Here is a 26,234-nt window from a genome sequence, read left to right as displayed (position 1 = left end):
TAATCCTACCACTGATCACTTGTCAGTTGTAATAAGTATGGGTTAAGGAAAGATTGTAGTTCTCTACAGTACCTTTAGGGTAACAGCCATGCACTCCGCCAACCTCCCGACATTCTTCTGTCACAAGGTCACAGGTGTTGTCCACACAGTCAAAAGTGTAGTTGCCCGCACAGCGACACAACTTGGAGCATCCATTTCCAAATATGATCTCACCAGGCTGAGTGCAAACACAGACCGTGATTAGAGCCAAGACTATAGTCACAGAACTGGTTTAAAATGAAGCCTCACATGAATGACAATTCACACACCTCAAAGTAATTGTTGTCTTCATCTAGGCAGCCACACTGCTCAATAGGAACACAGCGTTTTCCACGGAAAACAAATCCTGGTTTACAGAAGCAGCCACTGATGCAAGAACCACTGCAGTTGGTGGAGGGTTCTTTGCAGCTAGGAATACAGGCTGGTCCACATTCAATGTACTCAGAATCTGGAGGGCATGTCACTGTGGGAAGATAATAAAGGTTGTTTAGCTATATACTGTACATATGTTATCATTTCTAAAACTTTTCTAAGAAAATAATTTTAACATACCTGGCGGTGTTGGTCTTGGAGTAGTTGGCTTAGTTGTTGTTGGTTGTGGTGTGGATGGTTTAGGAGTTGATGGACTCGCTGGGGGATTGAGAAAAGATATTGAGTGCAAAATTGAGTAAAATATTTTAACCCATTAGCCATTTGTTTCTACCCAAGGGATGGTTCAATCAAAAATGAAATTTATGTCATTTACTCAACCATAACATTTTACCAAACCCGTATGACTTTCTTGCTTCCGTGAAACACAAAAATAATTGTTATGCAGAATTTTAGCTCCCTACAGTAAAAGTGAATGGTGACTGAGCCTAAACATTTTGCCTAACATCATCTTTTGTGCATCACAAAAATAAAGTCATACAGATTTGAAACAACATGACGGCGAAGAAATGACAAGATTTTCATTTTTGGGGAACTATCCCTTTAATAGCTAACTAAAACAGCAGTGTTTAAAGTACAGCAATATACTGTCACACAGTATTTGTAAATAATGAAATGTAAGTTATGTAATGACGTGGTTGCGTGTAATGCAATGCAGCCTGCTATAATCATGGTATTATACTTTATATTAGTGAGTTAACCAAAGTACTCACCTTCTGGGTAACATCCAATTATTCCACCCTGTACGCCACATTGTTCATTCGGGAGGCACTCAGCAGCATTGCAGGTAACGAATGGAGGGTCACACCTACACTGTAGCTCACAGTCCTTAGAGTAGAACTCTTGACCTGGCTAAAAACATGGAGAGAGTAAATATCATATTAGTACAGTGTTAAAAACGGCTTCATTGCCTCAAACAAACATTCACACATTTTTACAGTTCCCTCACCTGGTAATACTGTCCATTGTACGTGCAGCCACATGTATCTGCTTTCACACACATGCCAGCACTGAGGACATATCCAGGGTCACAAAGACACCCTTCAGAACAAGGCCCAGAGCACTGATTTGGTGGAATCGGGGTACAGGAAGGCTGGCAAATCGGGACGCACGATTCAAAGTGGCTATTGTCTGGGCATGTCAGAGCTGTAGAGGAAGACTGTGTGTTAACCTGTGGTATATTCTCCACAATGCAATGTTTGCAAAAACGGTGTAGTGCAACACATCTAATCACAATTGCATCTTTGCTCTATGAGACATTATGAGAAGTAGTCAACACTTTTTGATAAGAGTTTATGGTTTCCCAGAGGACAATGTAATTTTCAGACGTACGACAGAAGGTGCTGTTTCTCCAGGGCCCAATTGTGATGCCACGTTCCTGACATTTATGGACATATGCCTCTATTGCTTCGCACAATGCGGACTGAGCACCATCCAGCTCACACACATCAAACAAACAGTCTTGGAAGAAACCCTACACACACACACAGGGTTAAGACGTTATCTGTGGAATGGACAAACTTATGAACTAATGCCTTACAAATGAACAGATTCGATTTCACTCACATTGGGATTGACTTTTGGATGGCAAGCAGCAAATGGACCATTGCGGTCCAGTATGACACCACAGTAAGCAGGCCCTTCATACAAGTCCTGCTCCGTATCTGTACACCCTGGGCTCGGGTCTACCACTGTTTTATCGCAGCTGAAGGGCAGAAACAAAGGTAAGTCTTCTTCTATGACATCCATTCATAGGCAACAGAAATAAGTCTCGCTCAGTAACGATATGCGCCTTGCACGTTGTCTTACTCAGGGTCTGTGTTCCAACTGTTGCCGAAGTCAGTGGGCCTTTGGACCAGCTCACCAGTGGGGGTACGGAAGTCATCCTTAGGGTCTCCATTGTAGTCGCCACACAGTCCACAAAGTTTGACCTCATAGCTGTAAAATGATCACAAACAAAGAGTTGTATGAAAATGCTGTAAAAGACTATTTAGAGTCTTTTTAGACTAAGGCTTTTAAAAGAATCATACTCACTCCTTTATAACTTTAATATCCATAAAGTGGTTTCCATCGTAACGTACAGTTACTCCAAAGTTCAAGGCCACTGTGTAGTGCACACCGGACTTAAAAATGTCAACACCACTGACAGGACTAAAAGGAACATTCACATTGGTACCATTCACCTGAGAAAAATCAGAAAACAAACTGTACATTTAAATGTGCCACCAAAAACCAAACTAAATATATTTGAAATATAGTACAGTGTATAATATCACAAATACTGTCCTTTTCTCTTACCTGCACAATCCCTCCTTTCAGAATGGACACTTTGACGCCCAGTGCATGGACATGTACCGCTTTTACATAACTGATATGAGGATTGTTGTAGCGATTCTCATTGTCTGTGTATACAGCGAAGTAAGGAACATCTGTGCTGTTACAAGGCTCGGACATCAGGTAAGAGCAATTTCCCATGAAGTCATAGCGCTGGTTATCAAAGGTGGTGTAATGGGGGTCACCAGAGGAAACACAAGTGGAGGTACCTATAAGTGAACAACCACTTGGTGTCAGATGTAAGTATGCATACTATAAATAAAATATTATTTAAATGCAAGATGCATCAGGAAAACATTTTTTTATCCTTTGTATGAACAATTACAAGTTTTCAAGATGATAACTGCCAGCTCTTATGACAAAAATGTCTAAGTAGAAGATGGCATAAAATCTGAAAACAAGGTTTTGCGCTTCGAAACATATTGGAAGTGCAATTGCAAGAGTAATTCAAGAGAAAATTCTCTCATCATTTACGAACCCTCATGCCAACTCAGATGTGTATGACTTTCTTCTGCTGAACACAAACAAAGATTTTTAGAAGAACATCTCAGCTCTCTAGGTCCATACAATGCAAGTGAATGGTGATTAGGCCTTTGAAGCTTCAAAAAGGAGATGGTGTCAGCATAAAGGTAATCCATCAGACTCCAGTGGTTTCACCAATGTCTTCTGATGCGATCCAGTTGGTTTTGTGTGAGAACAGGCCAAAATGTAAGTCCTTTTTCACTGTACATCTTGCCAATGCAGTCTTTGGGCACGATCATGATCAAGCTCTTTTACACTTCCTAGTGCTTGACGCATGCACAGTGCTCTAAACAGTGCTATAGGCAGTGATCGCCAAGGAAACGGCTGTCAAGATGTACAGTGGAAAATGAATTACATTTTGGTCTGTTCTCACCCAAAACCAACTGGATCGCTTCAGGAGACACTGATTAAACCACTGGAGTCCATGCTGTAGTTTATGCTGACTTTATCTCTTTTTTTGGAGCTTGGAAGGCCTGATCACCATTCACTTGCATTGTATGGACCTACGGAGCTTAGATATTAGTCTAAAATTCTTTGTTTGTGTTCAGCAGAAAAAAAGAAAGCCGTACACATCTTAGATGGCATGAGGGTGGAGTAAATGATTAGAGAATCTTCATTTTTGGTGAACTAATCCTACCACTGATCACTTGTCAGTTGTAATAATTATGGGTTAAGGAAAGATTGTAGTTCTCTACAGTACCTTTAGGGTAACAGCCATGCACTCCGCCAACCTCCCGACATTCTTCTGTCACAAGGTCACAGGTGTTGTCCACACAGTCAAAAGTGTAGTTGCCCGCACAGCGACACAACTTGGAGCATCCATTTCCAAATATGATCTCACCAGGCTGAGTGCAAACACAGACCGTGTTAAGAGCCAAGACTATAGTCACAGAACTGGTTTAAAATGAAGCCTCACATGAATGACAATTCACACACCTCAAAGTAATTGTTGTCTTCATCTAGGCAGCCACACTGCTCAATAGGAACACAGCGTTTTCCACGGAAAACAAATCCTGGTTTACAGAAGCAGCCACTGATGCAAGAACCACTGCAGTTGGTGGAGGGTTCTTTGCAGCTAGGAATACAGGCTGGTCCACATTCAATGTACTCAGAATCTGGAGGGCATATCACTATTGGAAGATAATAAAGGTTGTTTAGCTGTATCAATTTTTTTAATTTTGTTTTATTTTTTTAATTTTTACTTTTGTTAAGAAAAAGTGTAACATACCTGGTGGGGTTGGTTGTGGTGTGGATGGTTTAGGTGTTGATGGACTCACTGTTGTTGGTTTAGGTGTTGATGGACTCACTGTTGTTGGTTTAGGTGTTGATGGACTCACTGTTGTTGGTTTAGGTGTTGTGGGTTTGGGTGTTGATGGTTTAGGTGTCGTTGGACTCGCTGTTGTTGGTTTTGGTGTTGTGGGTTGAGGTGTGGAAGGTTTAGGTGTTGGAGTTTCATCTAAACAAAAGTGTGGAAACAACAATTAGAATGGAATTTCAACAGTTGTTTGTGCAAATGTCTTTGACATGTGGGACTGACATTTAGACTTACAGTAATATGAGATATGGCTTTTTCTGCCACCTACCTTTACAAGCGGTAATGCAGACACTATCAATTGCAATATCTGTTTTCTCTGTTTCCCCATAAACACCAACTATAACAAACTGAAATGAAAATGTGAATAGCAGTGTAAACACACACACCTTAAAGAACTAATAAAATGTTTCGCAAGTTAAGTGGATCAGATCAATGTGTCAAATTTAAAGAAGATTATTTATGAATTTCTAATTGAGAAAAAAACTGACCTGCACATTAGCAGTACCAGTGTAGCGAACCATTGCTGGCTTCCAGCCCTGACCTTGATTTCCTTTGAGGCTGAAAATAGGGGTTCCAAGTGCCCCACCTATACATAAAATTAAAATAAATATCTGAGAAACTGTTTTTATTAATAAATGAATTATGTGTTACTGTATTTAATCTGGTATTTAGACTAGTAACAGTTAATATCTATAAAGTTTATAATGTTTAGAAAAATATTTCAGACAATTTGTTAATAACTAGTTATTAGGGGTGTAACGGTACATATATTCGTCCCGAACCGTCACAGAGTCACGAGTCAGTCACAGGCGATACACACTCCAATCCAGAAGAGGGCGTGCGCGGTAATGCAACGCTGTTTGCTAACCGCCACAACACGAAAAAGAGCAGAAGAAGAAGAGACTATCTATGCACCAACCCAAAACAAGAATGGCTTCTCCTAATGCACAAGTTTTATTTTTCATTATTCTATTTATTTTGTACTTTTATAACACAAGCGATGCCTTTTCAGTTTTGTAGCTGATTGTGACCAAATGCCTTTTGTTTTTATCAACCCTACAAAAAAATATGGCCTATGCAAGAGTGCATTCTATTCACTGCTTAGTGCTTAATACACTAAAGGAGGCTGTCATTGTATATCTTGGCACAGCATTTGGACAATACCATATAAATATGATCTTTATTATTTTATGTCATAATTTTCCTTTGAACTTACCAGTGCCTTAATACTACAGTCTGTACTGTACTGTACAGCAAAAGCTTGTGGTGTCTTACCAGCAGTGACTGCATGGACCTGAAGCTCCATTTCGGAGGCAGTGCCATACAAGTAGAAATGGAAGTCCAGCTGTAGGCAACCAGAGGAAGCATCTGAAGTAGAGGGGCTCCAGAGCTGAGCTGATGCTCCTTCCACACTGTAGAAGGAGTCCATTAACAAATAACTCCCCACTGCATTGGGAAAAAAAGTTTGAAAAGACATGGAATGTTGAGAGGACTGAAAGCAAAAATTTAATAATTGTTGTCTTAATCAAAGTCACAGTGTGCAATGTTGGCCTCACATCCTGGTTTGGAGAAGTCGTCTTCAGGGCCAGTGCCTGGTGTATCTGTCTGCCCAACCCAAAACTCCCAGCCTTCAATATCCTCATCATCAGGTACTATATTTGTCCAGCCACATAATTCTCTGTCATCGAAATCACACCTGGCTAAACACCCTGTATAAACAGAAACAAAGGTCCATTCTAGATTTGCGTGGTGCAGAAAGCAATTATAAAACAATATTATTTATAATATTATTATATATAAATGGGTCTGTATTTCAATGTACATCTTTGTAACATGCAATGAGAGTGGGTTAAAGTACCAGGGCAGGCTCCTTCAGTGATGACAATGTTATCCAGGGCAGTGTCACATGATGAAGAATCCCCTCGCATTGCTTCAAACACAATCTAGAAGAGAACATTTTTTATTTTGTATTTAAAAAGTTGCCCACATGTTAAAGCCTTAACACTCAACAAACAGTCATACATGCACACTTTAATTAGCACTCACCTGAATGGTCTGTCCGGCTGGTATGGGCACTGTGACAGAGGCCCCAAGCCATGAAGGGCTTTGGATTCCCATTTTCTGCCACAGATTTTCCTCAGAGCTGGTATGTTTGGCCAACACAGTCAGTGTATTTCTGCTGTCACTGCCATACATATAGTAGTAAAACTGTACACAGATTTCAGCAGGCCCATTGCTAATAGTCTGGCTGAGTAGACGTGCTTTCTGTCCGTTCGCAACGTTGTCAGCCTCATGATATATGTAATAGCCAGCTATGGGGAAAAGGATTACATTTAACAATGGATGAAGGCAAGAAAATAAAAACATGCTACTCTTAACCTAATACTGAATTAGTGGCAACCTAATGGTAGCCCGACATAAGAAATTAACCTCCAAAGTGAGTAAGTAGCCTAGATTCCTCCATGAACACAGGGCCAGAGTATGTGAGATCATAACCTTACTATATAATCATGGAGCAATGCACTTAACTCCGTGTTGCTTCAAGGGGACTGTCCCTTTAAATAATGTTGTAATTTTGTAGAAATTTCTGTGCACTGTAATTTCTCTCATTTTGAAAATTTTAAAATGAACATTTAAAAAAAAAGTGTCTGCTGAAATGTATTCTTTAATGAATGTGCATCTTCAATTGAGTGACTGATCACTGTACTGTTGTTTCTTTGTGAGGCACTCATACTCACATCCATCAGGATAGTCTCCATTGGGTCCAGTGCCTGGTGTTGGGGAGGGTCCTGTATGACGTGTCCAATCACTCTGATCTGAAATGTCTTGTTGGAAGTTGCAGAAGGGGTCTTCGTTTTTGTTGAAGTCACACGAGGCTAACACTACTTCAAAAGATATTTTCAGTGGTTAAAATTGTATATGTGTATTTTGGGGGGCAGTAGCACAATTATTTTCCCCCCTTGGCTTAGACATCCTCCATATTTAGAAATGTTCTACAACACTGGCTATTTTTTGAAGTGCTTTTTTTTTTGTTTTGTTTTTTTATAAATATTTAAGGATATTATTTTAAATCAAAAATAATAATAATAATAATTATAAAATAATAATAAATAAACAGTTCTAAAATGAGAAATCAATAATAGCACACATTTTAATGTATTCAGAATTTAAAATGCCATAAATGTTCTTATAATAAGATGTACATGGATATGGACTATAGATATGCTTTATGGGGGCATACCGTACTCCACCCATTTACAGCCAATTCTTGTGTTTTGTAATGTCATGGCCCTGTCTTTGCTGGATTGCAAGCACGTAAGAGTTTTGTGCACTGCTAAGCATGTGATGAAGATTTAATTTTTTATATATTTTTTTGCTGTATGCAATACAGCGTTTATATCAGTTACATGCATGAAAATCTTCTATACATACATTTAGAAAGATCTAATAATGGTAGTTCATATTTTTATATTGAATATTTGAAAAAGAAAAGAGAAATAAATGGTTTGAAAATGTCAGGAAGACTTTGGGCAAAAGAGGTAATTTCCTGGCTAAACACTGTCCTCATAACATTTTATATCATGAATAACTTACCAGCATCTCTCTGAGTCACATCATATCTAAAGAAAACAAAATAAGAAGTTAAACTAATACCAGAAAAGGACAAAAGAGCTAGTATATATCATATTAACAGCATAATCTGTTTTTCTCTTTTTTTCTCTTTCTAAAGGCATTTAAATGTGTAATTCAGATATTACATAATAATTACCATCATCACAACATAACGCCTTATTACCTAATATAATTTACTACCTTAATTATGTTTCATCAGATTATCAATCAGATTATCAAAGATGATAGGCGCTATTTTAATCAGATATAATCAGATGTTAAATATCATTAAAGTAAAATAATAAATGTATTAGTCATTTTGTATTCATTATGTTTTTTCATTTTTTTGTAACATTGTAATTAAAAAAAGGGGGAAAACAGGGCTAAAGTCTCCACTGATTTTATTTTATCCCAAAACACTAAATAGCAACAAATACTACCACAGCACCGTCCTAAACACCTGTTTGTCACTATGCACTGCTAGATTTTTCTGATCCTTGAGATAGATCATTGCGTGTGGTGTCTAAAGGTTGATTTTGAGGCAGTTTTATCTAATTTTTAATATTTTTTAAAATGTTGCAAATTTATGTAGCTAAAGAAAATCTTTGAAATTATCACATTTATTTTGAGACAAAATACTTATTTATCATTTTCTGTTTTGTTCAAGATTAATCAAACATTTTTTAATAACTGTCCAGTAAGTGAAAGAATGGTATTTGGGGTAAAAATATTTTTTTTCGATCTTGATACATTTTGTTACCAGAAACAAAAAAGCACATTTTCCTTAAGGTGTGCCTTAAACCCTGTTGTACCCTAAATTTCAATGAAGTGAAATCCACAATGCTTCAGAAAAGTGTTTGATGTGAAAAAATACAGTATTAATACCTTGACACTAAAGTTTTGATAAATTATGCAGTAACAAAATTCTGATATATTAACTTGCATTTACCCATACAATTTCTTTGGGTGTTGCCAGAAACAAGTTGTTTTCCTTATTAGTTGATCTTATTAACTGACAGCTCTACTTTTATGACTGGTAAAGTTTCCAAATACATTTAAATGATTATTAAGCATGTAGAATGGCATAGTTGAACAAGCAAATGCAAATGGATGAATATTAATATGCATAATTATCTAATATTTTACTGAATTTGGTTCATTCAGATAAAAAAATAATAAAAAAAAATGTTAAAAGCATCAAATTCAGAATTAAGCTTAAATTCTCATGATTGCTGAAATGTACTAAATTACTAAATAATAATTATGAGCATCTCACCTATTCACATCGTCGTCTATGGTATAGCAATTTTTTATCCATACTAAGACTAGTAGTAACTCCAGACGTCCCATGTCTGGATTATTGGATGGTGTTGGGCTCTCTAAGACAGAACCAAGAGGTCTGTGAGGGTTTATAAAGGAACAGTTGCACAGTTAGTGAGGGAGTTCATAAGAAGGAGTGTATCATTTTTTATCACTTTCATGTATATTATTTTACATAGCTCATTGCAAAACTAATTTGGTGAATCAGTAACTGCTTTTAAAGGGCCAGGGTGCGTTCTCCCTATCCTCTTCATGCTTATGGGAGGAAGGGCGTATCAGAAGACAGTTATGCATTTCAGCTCAACATAGACTCTATTGCATAATGGAATTCTTGGCTTTTTTTTTTTCATCTTTTATATCACCATTTTTCACAATTAATATTTGACAGGTCTGAATAGCACAATCAATTAATTATTTGCTGGCATAATGAAACTTTGAGTTTATGAAAGAATAATTTGATAACTAGAGCAAAAAAATGTTTAAATTACAGGGTCTTTATCTGTAAATATAGGAAAAACACTCAATGCCTGCACTTCAAGCTCGATAAATAATTTTTATAGAATCATTATTTCATAAAATGCACAGATCATTAATGGAATTTTCTGGGTTCTGGGTTCAGCTCAATCGACAGCATTTGTGGCATAATGTTGTTTACCACAAAAAATTATTTCGACTTGTCAATTCTTTTCGTTTAAAATAGAGAGAAAAATTGAAGTTATAGTGAGGCACTTACAATGGAAGTGAATGGGGCCAGTTTTTGGAGGGTCCAAAGGCAGAAATGTGAAGCTTATGATTTTATAAAAGCATGTACATGAATTCTTCTGTTAAAACTCATGTAATATTTGAGCTGTTAAGTTGTTTAAATCATTGTTTTTGCAGTCGTTTTATGGTTTTAGTGTTTACGGCATAACGTCGTCATGGCAACAAAGTTGTAAAATTGAATATAACTTTACACAGAAAAGATTAGTAAGCAATTTTGTCACACTAAAATCATGTTAACACCCATATTGTTTATGTCTTGTGGCTATACTTTTGAAACAGTGAGTATTTTAACATTTACGGATTGGCCCTCATTCACTTCCATTGTAAGTGTCTCATTATTACCCCATTTTTTGTGGTAATCAACAATTTTCCACAAATGCTGTCGATGGAGCTTAACTTGTATTGAACCCGGATATATTCCTTTAAATATTTCTCCTGTTGCAGGGGAGGTCCAAATAGGTCATCATGGGAGATCAAACTTGGTCATTAAATGATTGGCAAAGAAAAAAAAAAGATTTTGTGTGTAGGAATTATATTGTAAATTATCTTAAAAATAAATGCAGGTTTAGTCTTCCTTTATTGGACGACACAAACATAATAAATCATGTGTGCCTAAATTAAGTAATTCAAATGAAATTATTTGCTTAATTCAATGATATTTTTCAGCCTTCTAGTTACTGATGCAAGTAAGCAGTTATCAAAAACTTTTACAAATTTCTCACTGAGATAATGACTCTTATTGGGGAAAAAATGAATCAATTATTCCAATATATAACATAATATAGTATGTTTATGATGCTTGTAAATAGAAGCACCCTGAGGTGTTCTGTTCCACCGCAGGCCCAGCTCATCAACATAATCACACTCTAAGATGAAGAATGTTGCCCAGTCTAAATGTAAAAAAGCGGATTGTTGGTGACACATTATAATAACTATCATTAACAGGTCATTAACAAACATAATTACATTAATATTAAATGATTACATTAAGTTTAGTACAGTTAGCTCTTTGTCTTTAAACCTTTCGAGTGAATCTTGGCTCATATGCGAGTAAATACACTGTAAAAAGTAGTAACCATGCAATTAACAATTTTTTAACATGTGTAACCTAGGTTGATTCAGACATCTTAAATAATATTTTTGACTTGAATCAAACCAGTTAATTTAGATGATACCACATGAAGCTTAGAAAAAAAATACAGTGAACCACCAATAAGTCATATAATGTTCCTTTACATTTAAGCTGCATAACAATGTCTGAGTGTTCACTGCACAACTGATCAAATTTTACTAATAACAGACAACGTTGGAATTTATGACTGACTTCACTCTTTTTGTCAAGATTCAGTAAGTTTCAGATTGGGCAATACTTTTACTGCAGTAAAATCCATGGTGTCTGTTTACGTAGCTGATGCATCATTTTGAGGTAGATCCTTTTCATATTTGGCTCCTAAACTATGGAATAGTCTCCCTAACACTGTTCAAGATGCAGACACACTCACTCAGTTTAAATCTAGACTAAAGACTCATCTATTTAGCCAGGCATACACCTAATTTATCCTTCAACTCAAATTAGGCTGCTTTAGTTAGGTCTGCCGGAACCAGAAACCAGAAACATTGGTCGTGATCTAGAACTTTGCAATAAATTGAATGGCATCTCTGCTAATATTATTCTATTTGTTTCCCTGTATCAACCTCGTAACTCCTATCCTGAGGTCACCAGAACCGGCTGGATCCAGCTCCATTCCTGCTTTGTGTTGGACTCCACTGCTACTTGTCGCTGAGTGATGATGACTATAGCAGCCGGTGCCAGCCAAACATCACTTCAGTCTATTACAATGGACTTCAGAGGATGAACTGATGCCAACTCCAACCATAAGACATGGGATACTTCATATGCCATTGCCTGAACCTTGGACTTAGGATAGACCTTACCGACAGGTTGAACTGCGATGCACCTATTTGCGTTTTTCCAGTCAGTTTTAACAGAGACGAACTGCTGAACATTCGACAGCATGTACCAGACAATCTTTTCCCTGTTTTTGAATATTCAGACATTTTGCTTAGTTGGAGGCACGGCTCTGCTGTTCAAGAGACGCAGGCGAGGAAGACGAGCGCTGCCGAGTATTCACTTAGCGAATCTCTGCTCTCTTCCTAACAAAACGGACGAACTACATCTCCTCACCCGCACAAACAAGGACTTTTCAACCTCTGCTGCCTTGTGCTTCACAGAAACCTGGCTGAGTAAAGCCATTCCGGACAGTGCGTTACATCTGCCGGGCTTCCAGCTGTTCAGAGTGGATCGCATCACGGAGTTAACGGGGAAACCGAGAGGCGGTGGAACGTGCTTTTAAATAAATGAAAGTTGGTGTACAGATATAACAATGTTAAAGAGGATGTGCTGTCCTAATTTGGAAGCGCTCTTTATTAACTGTAAGCCTTTCTACTCGCCGCGGGAGTTTTCCTAGTTTATTCTGGTAAGTGTGTATGCACCAAACACGTGTTTGAACACAACGCTGCAACAGCTGGATGATCAAATCACAGACATGGAACAACAATACCCGGACTCAGTTATTATTATTCTTGGGGATTTTAACAAAGCAAATCTCACACGTGAACTGCCCAAATACAAACAGCACATCACATACCCCACCAGAGACAGGAACATACAGGATCATTGTTACACAACAATAAAGGATGCATATCGCTCTGTCCCTAGAGCAGCTTTGGGACTCTCTGGTCACTGTCTGGTTCATCTTCTTCCAACCTACAGGCAGAAATTAAAATCAACCAAGCCAGTAGTAAGGACTGTAAAGAGATGGGCCAATGAAGCAGAGCAGGAACTACAAGCCTGCTTCGATTGCACGGATTGGAGTGTTTTTGAGGCTGCAGCCACAGACCTGGATGAGCTCACAGATACTGTTACATCATATATCAGTTTCTGTGAGGAATATGTGCATTCCTACTAGGACTTATTTAAAGTTCAGCAACAACAAACCGTGGTTTACAGCTGAGCTCAGGCAGCTTCGTCAGGACAAAGAGGATGCTTACAGGGGTGGGGATAAAGTCTTGTACAGTCAGGCCAGGAACACAATGAACAAGGAAGTCAGAGTGGCTAAAAGGAGATACTCTGAGAAGCTGAAAAACAAGTTTTCAGCTAATGACCCTGCATCAGTGTGGAGTGGCATGAAACAACTCACAAATTACAGGATTCCTACCCCCAACCCTGTAGGGAACCAACAACTGGCTGACGACCTGAATGTGTTCTACTGCAGATCTGAAAGGCCCAATCTCACACCCCACACCCACTCTGACCTTCACTTCACACAAACACCAACACCTCCTGCAACCCCCTCCTCGCCCCTCCTGCTACACAACCTGCACTTAAGATCTGTAAAGATGATGTGAGCCGCGTTTTTCTGAAACAAAATACGAGGAAGGCTTCAGGCCCAGATGGCATCTCACCAGCGTGTATTCGATCCTGTGCTAACCAGCTGGCCCCCATCTTCACACAGATCTTCAGTAGATCACTGGAGCAGTGTGAAGTCCCATGCTGCTTCAAACACTCAATCATTATTCCTGTCCCAAAGAAACCAAAAATCACAGGACTTAATGACTACAGACCTGTCGCCCTGACGTCTGTGGTCATGAAATCATTTGAGAGACTGGTGTTGGCCCACCTGAAGAACATCACTGGACCCTTTCTAGATCCCCTTCAATTTGCTTATTGAGCAAACAGGTCTGTGGATGATGCAGTCAACATAGGATTGCATCATATCCTGCAACATCTGGACATACCAAGGACATATCCAAGGATCCTTTTTGTGGACTTCAGTTCAGCTTTCAACACCATCATCAGGGAGGTTGAACAGCCTGCTGTCTGGTGCATTCAAAACAACCTTGAGCTGAACACGCTCAAAACGGTGGAGATCATTGTGGACTTTAGGAGAAATACCCCAACACTGACCCCCCTCGCCATTCTAAACGGCACTGTGGCAGCAGTGGGGTCATTCAGTTCCTGGGCACTACCATCTCACAGGACCTGAAGTGGGAGACCCACATTGACTCCATTGTGAAAAAGGCCTAGCAGAGGTTGTACATCCTTCGCCAGCTGAGGAAATTCAACCTGCCACAGGCGCTGCTGATACAGTTCTACTCAGCAGTCATTGAGTCTGTCCTCTGCACTTCAGTAACTGTCTGGTTTGGTTCAGCTACGAAATCAGACATCAGAAGACTACAAAGGACAGTTTCGGACTGCTGAGAGGATTATTGGTTGCCCCCTGCCCCGCCCCTTCAAGAACTATACACTTCAAGAGTGAGGAAAAAGGCTGGAAAAATCACTCTGGACCTCACTCACCCTACCCACTACCTTTTTGAACTGTTGCCTTCAGAGCTCTGAGCACCAGAACCGTCAGGCACAGGAACAGTTTTTTCCCTCAGGCTATCCATCTCATGAACAGTTAAATTGCCCCATTGAGCAATAACTATGTGCAATACACAGTTTAGTCTTTTTTATATTTATCCAACACATCCAACCTCTTCTGCCATTTCATTCCTCTGAAAAAAAAAACATTTGCACTGTACATAACAACAGATTGTATTAGATTTGCACTACCCATGTGTATGTGTTTATGTATGTATGTATGTGTCTGTACGTATGTGTATAATTAGTTTTATTTTTTATTTTGTATTATTATCTATGTCTTGCTGCTGTTTTTGTATTGTTTTTGTATTGTTGTACACTGGAAGCTCCTGTCACCAAGACAAATTCCTTGTATGTGTAAGCATACTTGGCAATAAACTCATTCTGATTCTGATTCTTATTCTAACTGATCTCTGCCTGCATCACCTTGATCTAATGATGGACTACTCTCTTGAAATGGAATACATAGACTATCAATTAATTGCCAACAAAACCCTTAATCAGCCAACTAACAAGAACAATTGCATCTATGTGAACTTCTGCAGTTAATCCAGGATGGACTTCAGAGACATTAGTCATTAATCTTACAGTTCATACAAAATCTTTGTTTAAAAACTGACCCTTAACACTTACTTAGTTTAATCGTTTTAAACCATGACTTGCACTATACACAAGTAATATTGGCATTATATTCATGATGTTTAGCCAGAGGGGAACTGGTCTCCACCGTGAGCCTGGTTTCTCCCAAGATTATTTTTCTCCATTAACCAACATTTTATGGAGTTTTGTGTTCCTTGCTACAGTCGCCTTCGGCTTGCTCACTGGGGTTATAAATACAATTATTATTTAATTACTTATTTTTAAACACAATTATCACTCATATTTTATCAAACTACACAATGATGACTCTAAGACATTATAGATATTACAGTTTCATTTTCTGTTAATTCATGATCTTCTGTAAAGCTGCTTTGAAACGATGTGTGTTGTGAAAGGTGCTATACAAATAAAAATGACTTGACTTGACCTTTGACCGCAATGTTCTCGAAAGTTAATAATCTTACAATTATACAAGGAAGGAACACAAGTGTGAAAATCAATATGTGTACACAAACAATGAGTGTCATTTGACTTCTTTGTGGATATTTTACACTCTGAAATCTCACTGAATTAATTTGAGTTTAAGGTCCTGACACACCGTCCTGCGACTACTAATATAGTGACGCATGTGTTCCTCGTGATGTATTTTGCTTCTCATACAGATATCACAGACCCCAATCACCCATTCTTGTTTGTACTGCAGGATGCTTTCCCCCCCCCCCCCCCCTTTTTTTCTTTTTTTTTTATCATTGTCATTGCTTAAAACATTAACAAGTTCCCAGATCTGTTGGGAACTACCATGGTAAGCAGTGCTAAACCTTTGTCCCCTGTAGCGTATTATGGTAGATAATACTCTGTGTCATAGCTGTACCAAAAGCTGTACCACTCATAAAGCTCAGCATAAATACATAAGCAATATGGAATCATCTGTAAAAAGAAAAGGCTAATAATTAGCAAATTATATGATCAGTATCTTTACACAAAATCACTTAATTTTAGAGTCATATGTACACACAAAATAGACCTCTCTCATTCATCACTTACTTCAATCACCTTTCTTCCAGATCCTTCTTTTTCCATGAAATACCTCTGTTCTTCCTTGTATCTAATAAAAGTATTCTGTCATAACTACAAAATGCTCAGCAAGAAACCTCCCACATTGGGAATTTCACTTTGTTACTCATGTGTATGTCTGTGATGTGGTAATATTTCCCCCAATCAAACAGCACAAATATATTGCACCACTATATTATTGCAGTAATAGAGTATGCTCCGAAATGATACAATATTGGCAAATTGTGATCCTTCATGCCATTATTGGCATAGAGTTATGCTTCCATTTTAAGGGCTATTGAGATCTGGAGCAAATTCATAACAGCCACACATAGAATTTTATGACAGTTCTCATGATTGTGATGGAAAGTTCACTGAATTATGACCTCATATGGTAAGATAACGATGCAGCTGATTCCAGTAATCACTTCAGGAAATCATTAGGCACATCAAGACCCAGCTGCCCCCCTCACTAGACCCACTGCAGTTCGCGTAACGTCCCAACCGTTCAACAGACGACGCCATCGCTACCACCCTCCATCTGGCCCTCACCCACCTTGATAAAATGGACTCATACGTTCGAATGCTGTTCATAGACTTCAGCTCAGCATTCAACACAATCATTCCTCAGCATCTGATTGGAAAGCTGAACCTGCTGGGCCTGGACACCTCCCTCTGCAACTGGATCCTGGACTTCCTGACTGGGAGACCTCAGTCAGTCCGGATCAGGAACAGCATCTCCACCGCCACCACACTGAGCACTGGGGCCCCCCAGGGCTGTGTGCTCAGTCCACTGCTGTTCACTTTGCTGACTCACAATTGTGCAGCAATGCACAGCTCGAACCACATCATCAAGTTCGCCGATGACACGACCGTCATGGGTCTCATCAGCAAGAACAATGAATCAGCATACAGAGAGGAAGTGCAGCGGCTGATGGACTGGTGCAGAGCCAACAACCTGTCTCTGAATGTGGACAAAACAAAAGAGATGGTTGTTGACTTCAGGAGAGCACAGATTGACCACTCTCCACTGAACATCGACGGCTCCTCTGTGGAGATCATCAAGAGCACCAAATTCCTTAGTGATCACCTGGCGGAGAACCTCACCTGGTCCCTCAACACCAGCTCCATTACCAAGAAAGCCGGGCAGCGTCTCTACTTTCTTCGAAGGCTGAGAAAAGCACATCTCCCACCCCCCTTCCTCACCACATTCTATAGAGGGACTATTGAGAGCATCCTGAGCAGCTGCATCACTGCCTGATTTGGGACTTGCACCGTTTTGGACCGCAAAACCCTGCTGAGGATAGTGAGGACAGCTGAGAAGATCATCGGGGTCTTTCTTCCCTCCATCAAAGACATTTACACCACACGTTGCATCCGCAAAGTAACCAGCATTGTGGATGACCCCACACACCCCTCACACAAACTCAATTTATGTGCACTTTATGTAGGAATGTGTAGGTCTTATTCAGTCTGTGTAGTCTCATGTGGTTCTGTGTTTGTCCTATGTTGTTTTATGTAGCACTGTGGTCCTGGAGGAACATTGTCTCGTTTCGCTGTGTACTGTACTAACTGTATATGGTTGAACGACAATAAAAAAAACACTTGAAACTTGAACTTGAAATTATGATTTCCACACAGTCTTGCAGCTATGTGCTTTACAACATCACCTTTCCTGCCTGAATTTGGTGCACAGCTCCTGGTCTTGTTATATCAAGACTTGACTACTCCAGTTCTCTGTTGGCCGGCATCCCCACTAGCACGATTAAGTCAGTGCAGTTAGTCAAGTATGTCAGCAACACATCTGGTCTTCAAACAACCAAAGTGGGCCCACATCACTCCCCTCTTTATCTCACTCCACTGGCTAACTGTTGCTGCTTGCATCAATATCAAGGCTTTGACTTTGGCCTTCAGGACAGCTGATGGAAAAGCACCCTCTTACTTCAACTCACTCCTCCAGGTCTTTGTCCCCTATCGCTCCCTGCGATCAAAGAATGAGCCATGCCTGGTGTTTTCATTGCAACAAGGCACAAAGTCACTCTCCAGATCATTCATATTCTCTGTTCCTCAGTGGTGGAATGAGCTTCCAATCCCCACCCGATCTGCTGAGACCTTCTCAACATAAAAAAAACAGCTGAAGCCACATCTCTTCCATGAGCACTTAATCAGTCCACAAACATAAGTCACTTGTTCTACAGTATTTATATATATAGAAAGCATACTATATATATATATATATATATATATATATATATATATATATATATATATATATATATGACCAATAAAGTAGCAGCCCTACTATGTTTCTTCAACTATGGGCAATTTTGGCCTTAACTTAACTCTTTAAAACACTTTTCACACTCTCTAGCTTTATTTTTCTTAAATTCACACAATTAAATACTTTCATATTTTCACACACTTTGCATTATTTGACATTTCCAGCTTGATTTCATGTGATGCACAAATAAGATATTCTGTTCACAAGAGATATTTACCTAAACTTGCTTGTTTGTTTTATTCACACATCATTTCTTGCATGCTCTTCACTGACACTGTTGTCTCCATGGTTAACAAGAAGCCTTACACTAACTCTAGATAAAACATTATTAGTGGCGAAATAGTTGGTTGTGATGGAAAAAACGGCAAAACTGTGGGACTATCGTAATTTGTGTAAAAAATTACATATTTTTACACAATAGATATTGAAATGATTTGTGTTTATTTCACAATTTGTTTATATTGTCATAGTTTTAAGAATGTAAAAAGTAATATTTTTTAAGTGAATGTTAATATTGTAAGATTGAAAATCTGTACTCTTAAATTCTGTTCTCAAATATCAGGAAAGCATAAAGCCTTACTGATCACACACTGATTCAGGTGGACTTAATGTGATTTTCACATATTATTGGCTTGCTTTGACACTGTATAATCTGTTCTGTTGTATGTTGTCTAGAATTACCTTATGAATAACTGTATGACGAAGATGAAAATCTGCTTGTCAAAAATATAATTTAAAATTGGATTGCATTCAATGGTGGAGCTATCTTTTCTGTATGTGGGTGCAAGTGAGAAAGACTGGATGGTCTAAGCTACAGAAGTTGGATATAGAATCGATGATCAAAGAAATAGATTAAAAATGGCCCAAAATTGTTCATGACATATTTATTTAATTAGCTTAAGCGATATTTATTCCACAAAAAATATTACTAAAGAACATTATATTAAAAATCCATGTCTGCATGTCACCCATTGTAGCTCCGCTATGGATTGCACTGCTTACATGCTGATATGAACAGACCTGAATTTAATACAATTACACAGTACAATTAAAGAAATGTATTGCCTACCAAGGGCTGGACTCTCCTGATAGGAGCTTTTTCTAGTTAATATTTATAAAAATGAATACCTTTCTTACACGGTTTATTACACCCATGAGGAATGCGGTTTTCTTCTGACCTTCCTGCAACCTGACTGTATGAATGGTACTTTGTGGTCATGTTGAGAATAGGCCTACATATTTTACATAAATACATTGTAATCTTTTAACTGGCATTATATGTGGTTATAATATATGTGGTTGCCAGCAACAAAAGTAAACAAAATATCTGTGAAAATAAGTGTCTGTAGTATATATTGATCTTTGTACAGAGAAATCCACTTGACTGAGCCATTGCAAAAATAATGGGTGTGGTTCAGACTTCAAAGCTGTTCTAAACTTCCTCAGCTACTTTCATGGATGTAAATGTTTAATAAAGTATGAATACTTTGAGTCATCAGCATTAATTAGTTAGTTAGGCAAGCAATTATTTAGGCTAGATTATTGTGTTGTGTTAAAAACAATCGTTGGCACATAGCACTTTGATAAAAAATAGTTTCTCTGAATGAGACAAAGGCATTTAATATACACTTGAATGTTATACATATATCAATATATATATATATATATGCCCTAAGTACAGTATACAGTATAATGTATATAATTGTTATTGTGAATATCATATGAAATAACTTAATTTTCAGTTTCCCATTTCATAGCCTCACTACATTAATATTGAAATAAAATTTGAGCTAGTATGTGTCATGTAGAACATAACCTAAATTTCACATGTAAGTTAACAGCACAATTCTTACGGTGTTTACTGGATCAACAATTTGCTCTGGAATGCTAATTATTTTATCTTACTTCCTTTTGGCTCATTTTTAAGCTCTCTGTTAAAAACACTGACTTTTCAAAACTGTTCTGTTTTTTCCCCCCAGATAAAAATGGAAGGAAAAACAAGGAGGTACTTCACACAATTGTAAAATATTTTCATACTATTTACAATTCAAAGCATAATATGTTATTGCAGCATTACTTGTGACAAATATGATTTTTTTCTTTCTTTTTTTTTTTTTTATGCAGACAGTTGGGTGATGACACTCCAAGGACCCAAACTGGACTTTATCTTTATATGTAAATATGTCAGTAAATTTAAGATATTATTAGTAAAGTTTACAGCATATTTCTGCGGTAGTAGCCTACCTCCACCTACTGGAGAGTTGTCTGAAAAATACAGGCATGTAAGTGAGTTGCACACTAGGCTTACAGTAAGTATTCTGCCATAGTTTTAAGTTAACAATTTAACTTATGGTTTATTTCTCTTATTGAACACTTGCCAAGCTTTTTTTTTAAATTGTGCTTTGTTTGTAAATGTAATTAAAGGTCATCATTATTTTTGGTGAAAGAGAACAGGGCTCTGGGTTTTCAAGATTTAGTGATGTTTTTTTCTGCAGTAAATTAGTATTTGCATTAAATTTCTCTGATGTTGGTGATAATATAAAATAACATTTTAACTGATTTAGAAAAGTTGCTCATTTTTTACTCTTTGGTTCTTTAACAACTACTTTACGTATGTAAAGGTCTATATCCTATAACAATAATCACAAAATATAAATTAATAAGGAAATATAACCACATTTACAAATGTACATGTTGATTTGACATGACAATAAGCATAAGAAAAGGTTAAAAATGACACAGAAGTAATACAGATTCAAGATAATAAAACATCCAGCTCATTCCTAATTGTCATGTGTATTTTGTTGATTCATGTTTTTCATTGCTTTTATTTTGAAAGGTTTAGTTCCTGTTTCCTGGTCATGTGTTGTACTGTTTTCCCTCCATGTTCATGTGTCTTGTTTTCATTGGTTTATTGGTTGATAATCTTGTTATCAGTTCTGTCTGTTCATTGGTTCCCTCGTCATTGTTTTACCCCTTGTCCATGTATTTAAGCCCTCATGTTTTCCATTGTCCTTTGTCAAGTATTGTATGTTTTTGGTACGTTGGTCACGTCATGTCACGTCATGTCACGTCATGTCACGTCATGTCACGTCATGTCACGTCATGTCATGCTATGCCAAGTTTATGTTAAGTCAAGTTCATGTTTATTTTTCATTCACCTTTGTAGTTAGGGTTTTCACATTTATTAATAAATTGCACTTGGGTTCTTCAATTCATTGTCATCGTCTTCATCATTGTCAGCACCAGCAGCCTATCATTACAGAATACTTGACCTACAATGAACCCAGCAATCCAGCTCCTCCGCCTACGTCAGGGGAATCGTCCCCTGGAGGACTATGTGGAGGACTACTGAGCTCTGGCCTGCCGGGTGGACTTTAATGAGGTAGCCCTCAAGGACATTTTCCAGGCAGGTCTGAGTGAGCCAGCTTCCTCCTTGATGCCTGACGGTCAGAGCACCTATAGCCTGACTTGGTATATTGACCTTGCCCTTCTAATGAGTGGTTCGCCATTCACTGTGGGGGAGGCGGACGCCGAGCCAGAGTTTCACGTCATGGCCGCTGAGCCAGAGTTTCACGTCATGGCTGCCGAGCTAGCGCCATCTTTTGCCCCGGATCCTCAGCCTGCTTCATGCCATGTCACATCAATGCCTCAGACTGCTCCATGCCATGTCACAGCAATGCCTCAGCCTGCTTCATGCCATGTCACAGCAACGCCTCAGCCTACTCCATGCCATGTCACAGCAATGCCTCAGCCTGCTCCATGCCACGTCACAGCCACGCCTGAGCCTGCTCCATGCCACGTCACAGCCACGCCTGAGCCTGCTCCATGCCATGCCACGTCACAGCCACGCCTGAGCCTGCTCCATGCCACGTCACAGCCACGCCTGAGCCTGCTCCATGCCATGCCACGTCACAGCCACGCCTGAGCCTGCTCCATGCCACGTCACAGCCACGCTTGAGCCTGCTCCATGCCACGTCACAGCCACGCCTGAGTATGTTCCACACCATGTCATGGCCACATCTGAGCAGTTGGACCTGGAGATGGTTCCTGCCCTTGTACCCACCCTTAGTTCTCCTGAGCAGGCAAGGGGAACTTTCAACCCTCCGACCCCGCCTGGACCCTCCGAGCCCTGGACTCTGCCTTGGCCTGTCAGTCCCTCGACATTGCCTCAGCTCTGCATTCCCTCGGCTCCACTGTGGTCCTTCAGCCTGTCGGCTTTGCTGGGGTCCCTTGTCCCTCCAGCTCCTCCTTGGTCTGTTGGTCACCTGGCTCCGCCTTGACTCTCCGATCCTCTGGCTGCGCCTCGTCCCTCCGATCCGTCAGCTCCCTGCCTCCGGCTCCACCCTGGAACTTCGAGTCTTCGGCTACTCTTTGGGTACCAAGTTCCATGGTGTCACCCTTCAAGTCTTTCATGGCTCCACTTTCCATAGCTCTGCCCCTCAAGTCTCTCACAACCCCACCTTCCACAGCTCCACCCCTCGAGCCTCTCAGGGCCCCACCTTCCATTGACTCTGCCCTGGTCACATGCCCCACACTATACCATTCCAAGCCATGCCTCAAGACCCCCCCCCCCAGCTCCCTACAGAAATTTGGGACATTATGTCATGTTTTATGTGTTTTGTTAATGTGTTGGGGTGTTGGGAGCCACCCCTTAGTGGGGGGGGATATGTCATGTGTATTTTGTTGATTCATGTTTTTCATGTCTTTTATTTTGAAAAGTTTAGTTCCCGTTTCCTGGTCATGTGATGTACTGTTTTCCCTCCATGTTCATGTGTCTTGTTTTCATTGGTTTATTGGTTGATTATCTTGTTATCAGTTCTGTCTGTTCATTGGTTCCCTTGTCATTGTTTTACCCCTTGTCCATGTTTTTAAGCCCTCATGTTTTCCATTGTCCTTTGTCAAGTATTGTATGTGTTTGGTACGTTGTTCATGTCATGTCATGTCATGTCATGTCAGGTCAGGTCAGGTCATGCTATGCCAAGTTTATGTTAAGTCAAGTTCAAGTTTATGCTTATTTTTCATTCACATTTGTAGTTAGGGTTTTCATGTTTATTAATAAATTGCACTTGGGTTCTTCAATTCATCGTCATCATCTTCATCATTGTCAGTGCCAGCAGCCAATCATTACACTAATACAGAACTCAGTTGACAAAAGGTGTATTGGGGGACCAGATGTCTTTTTGGTTCTTTATGCTGAGAAGCCAGCCGAGTACTGATTGAAAGGGAATGCTAACACACAGCTCTCCCCAGGTATTAAAAACCAGGGAGTGCCTGTAACTTCTTCAGTGTGACTATATTCACACATAGCATGACCTTGAGTACCTTGTTCTTTTATGAAACAATAACCCCATGATATTGTGTGTTTTTAGAACAGCCTGCACACAATGTAAAACATTTAATTGCATTTTATCCAGCTTATGGTTTTTTTTTAGTCACAGATACTTCGAAATGTGAATTACTTTTATCTACAATGTTAGACCAACAATATAACCCCAAATGTTGTCCCAACTAGTCTAACAGAGTTGTCTGAACAAACAATGTCATGTTAAAAATTTTGCTGATTTGTGAGTTTCCAGCATGCACTGCAACATAACTAAATTGCGGTTAGTGTTATACACGTATTTATTTATTTTAAATTGCTGTTGATTGACTTTATTTATGCTGTTTTGTTGTTTTTTGTTGCCACTTTTATTCAGTTGTCACTGTTATTGAGGTTAGTGTGTTAAGGATCGAGGTCTATTGTGTGTCTATGATAGAGATACCTTTCTTCAGAGGTAGTTAACTTCATATTTATATAAAAATACTAATGGTGAAAAAAATTAAAACTTCTCATATTGCGAATTGATTGTTGGCTGAACAAGAAATTAGAAGTTCTCTCAACCTGAATTTTTGCATTCAGTGAACAAATTCACTTGACTAAAAGCAATGTTACTGAGGACAATTATTAAGACAGTTGTTGAGAGAACTCAGAAATCTTACTGCAACATGTTTCCTTGATTTTCTACGTTTGCTCAACCATTCTTTTCCTACAGTGCACTTTACTGACGAATCAGCATGCACGAACTATACAACTATCTTGTTTAATTATTCAAGGATGGGGCCTAAATTTAAATCCAGCATATAACAACAAGCACTCTTCGCAAAAAGAATTAAATTAAATTAAGACCCTAAGTCTTCAGGATGAATGGGCTCAGTAAAACAAGGTGCACAAAGGCACAAAACAGAAAACAAACCGTACTCCTTCCTCAGTCAAATAAATTTCGGGTGCAGAACCCATGGACTCAAGAGCTTTCCATGACGTAAGCTACGGTCGTATCTTAGATGTTTCAAGTCTGGACAATCTTTAGTGAACTGAGTTGTGAATAAATGTTTTAATTAAAAAAAAGTGAGCTTTTATTCTTACGATTTCTTTCTCTCAAATTTATGGAAATAGCCTCATAGGTGATTTAATTACAGCAACAACAAAAAAAACTGGAGGGTACCTGGCAACTTGACCATCACGTGACGCCCTGTTTGATAAAAGAGGAAAGTAGGACAGTGTTTGTGGGAGGTCTGTTCAAGCTGCATTTGTTCTCAGCATTCATTCACGGTACGATTTAATCACAGTTAACTCCAAATGCAATCATTTAATGTAATGATTGATGTGGAAATTATTACATATAGATGCAAATAACATAAAAAAAACATTAGCCTGCGCTGTGGTTAGTGAGCTAGATATTAATTTCTAATTTATGCGCAGCGTCTACATTGTTATAAAGCGGTTTATTCGTTTCTTTCAATATTATATATATTATATAAATGTCATCTGTCAACAACAAAATACAAACTTGAATGCATTGTGTATAAGTGCTGCGATGGCCGAGTGGTTAAGGCGTTGGACTTGAAATCCAATGGGGTCTCCCCGCGCAGGTTCGAACCCTGCTCGCAGCGAGGAAATTTTATTTTGAGGAAATGAAAGTTGCACTTTGCAAGTTAAGAAACGTAATGAAATAATTATTGTAACCAAGCACGCAGATGTAGGGTAGGAAAAAGCTGAATATACACTATATTGCCAAAAGTATTCGCTCACCCATCCAAATAATTGAATTCAGGTGTTCCAATCACTTCCATGGCCACAGGTGTATAAAATGAAGCACCTAGGCATGCAGACTGCTTCTACAAACATTTGTGAAAGAATGGGCCACTCTCAGGAGCTCAGTGAATTCCAGCGTGGTACTGTGATAGGATGCCACCTGTGCAACAAGTCCAGTCATGAAATTTCCTCGCTACTAAATATTCCACAGTCAACTGTCAGTGGTATTATAACAAAGTGGAAGCGATTGGGAATGACAGCAACTCAGCCACGAAGTGGTAGGCCACGTAAAATGACAGAGCGGGGTCAGCGGATGCTGAGGCGCATAGTGTGCAGAGGTCGCCAACTTTCTGCAGAGTCAATCGCTACAGACCTCCAAAGTTCATGTGGCCTTCAGATTAGCTCAAGAACAGTGCATAGAGAGCTTCATGGAATGGGTTTCCATGGCCGAGCAGCTGCATCCAAGCCA

At 39.0% G+C, this 26,234-nt stretch overlaps 1 protein-coding gene and 1 non-coding gene across 2 annotated transcripts in view; one reads left to right on the top strand and one right to left on the bottom strand.

Moving 5' to 3' along the window:
* The window catches only part of LOC127449618 (IgGFc-binding protein-like), a 69,222-nt gene extending 59,621 nt beyond the window's left edge, over positions 1–9,601 (bottom strand). The window contains exons 1-22 of the mRNA XM_051713143.1: positions 9,528–9,601; positions 8,234–8,259; positions 7,378–7,521; positions 6,686–6,951; positions 6,498–6,582; positions 6,196–6,348; positions 5,915–6,085; positions 5,128–5,225; positions 4,908–4,986; positions 4,553–4,780; positions 4,261–4,454; positions 4,025–4,169; positions 2,767–3,011; positions 2,503–2,651; positions 2,278–2,406; positions 2,035–2,173; positions 1,801–1,942; positions 1,418–1,614; positions 1,182–1,320; positions 592–669; positions 309–502; positions 73–217 (exon numbers count right to left, since the gene is read on the bottom strand). Of these exons, the coding sequence (XP_051569103.1) occupies positions 73–217; positions 309–502; positions 592–669; positions 1,182–1,320; positions 1,418–1,614; positions 1,801–1,942; positions 2,035–2,173; positions 2,278–2,406; positions 2,503–2,651; positions 2,767–3,011; positions 4,025–4,169; positions 4,261–4,454; positions 4,553–4,780; positions 4,908–4,986; positions 5,128–5,225; positions 5,915–6,085; positions 6,196–6,348; positions 6,498–6,582; positions 6,686–6,951; positions 7,378–7,521; positions 8,234–8,259; positions 9,528–9,601 (3,220 nt within the window). The remainder of the gene's footprint in view (positions 1–72; positions 218–308; positions 503–591; positions 670–1,181; positions 1,321–1,417; positions 1,615–1,800; positions 1,943–2,034; positions 2,174–2,277; positions 2,407–2,502; positions 2,652–2,766; positions 3,012–4,024; positions 4,170–4,260; positions 4,455–4,552; positions 4,781–4,907; positions 4,987–5,127; positions 5,226–5,914; positions 6,086–6,195; positions 6,349–6,497; positions 6,583–6,685; positions 6,952–7,377; positions 7,522–8,233; positions 8,260–9,527) is intronic.
* A 15,940-nt stretch (positions 9,602–25,541) lies between these two features.
* On the top strand, positions 25,542–25,623 carry trnas-uga (transfer RNA serine (anticodon UGA)). Its single transcript has one exon. It is a non-coding gene; the product is annotated as a tRNA-Ser (tRNA).
* The last annotated feature ends 611 nt before the right edge of the window (positions 25,624–26,234 follow it).

This window comes from Myxocyprinus asiaticus, chromosome 2, assembly GCF_019703515.2.
Source record: "Myxocyprinus asiaticus isolate MX2 ecotype Aquarium Trade chromosome 2, UBuf_Myxa_2, whole genome shotgun sequence".
NCBI classification, from domain to species: Eukaryota; Metazoa; Chordata; class Actinopteri; order Cypriniformes; family Catostomidae; genus Myxocyprinus; species Myxocyprinus asiaticus.
Note: the sequence above shows the minus strand (reverse complement) of the source record. Positions and strands in the feature narration are given on the sequence as shown.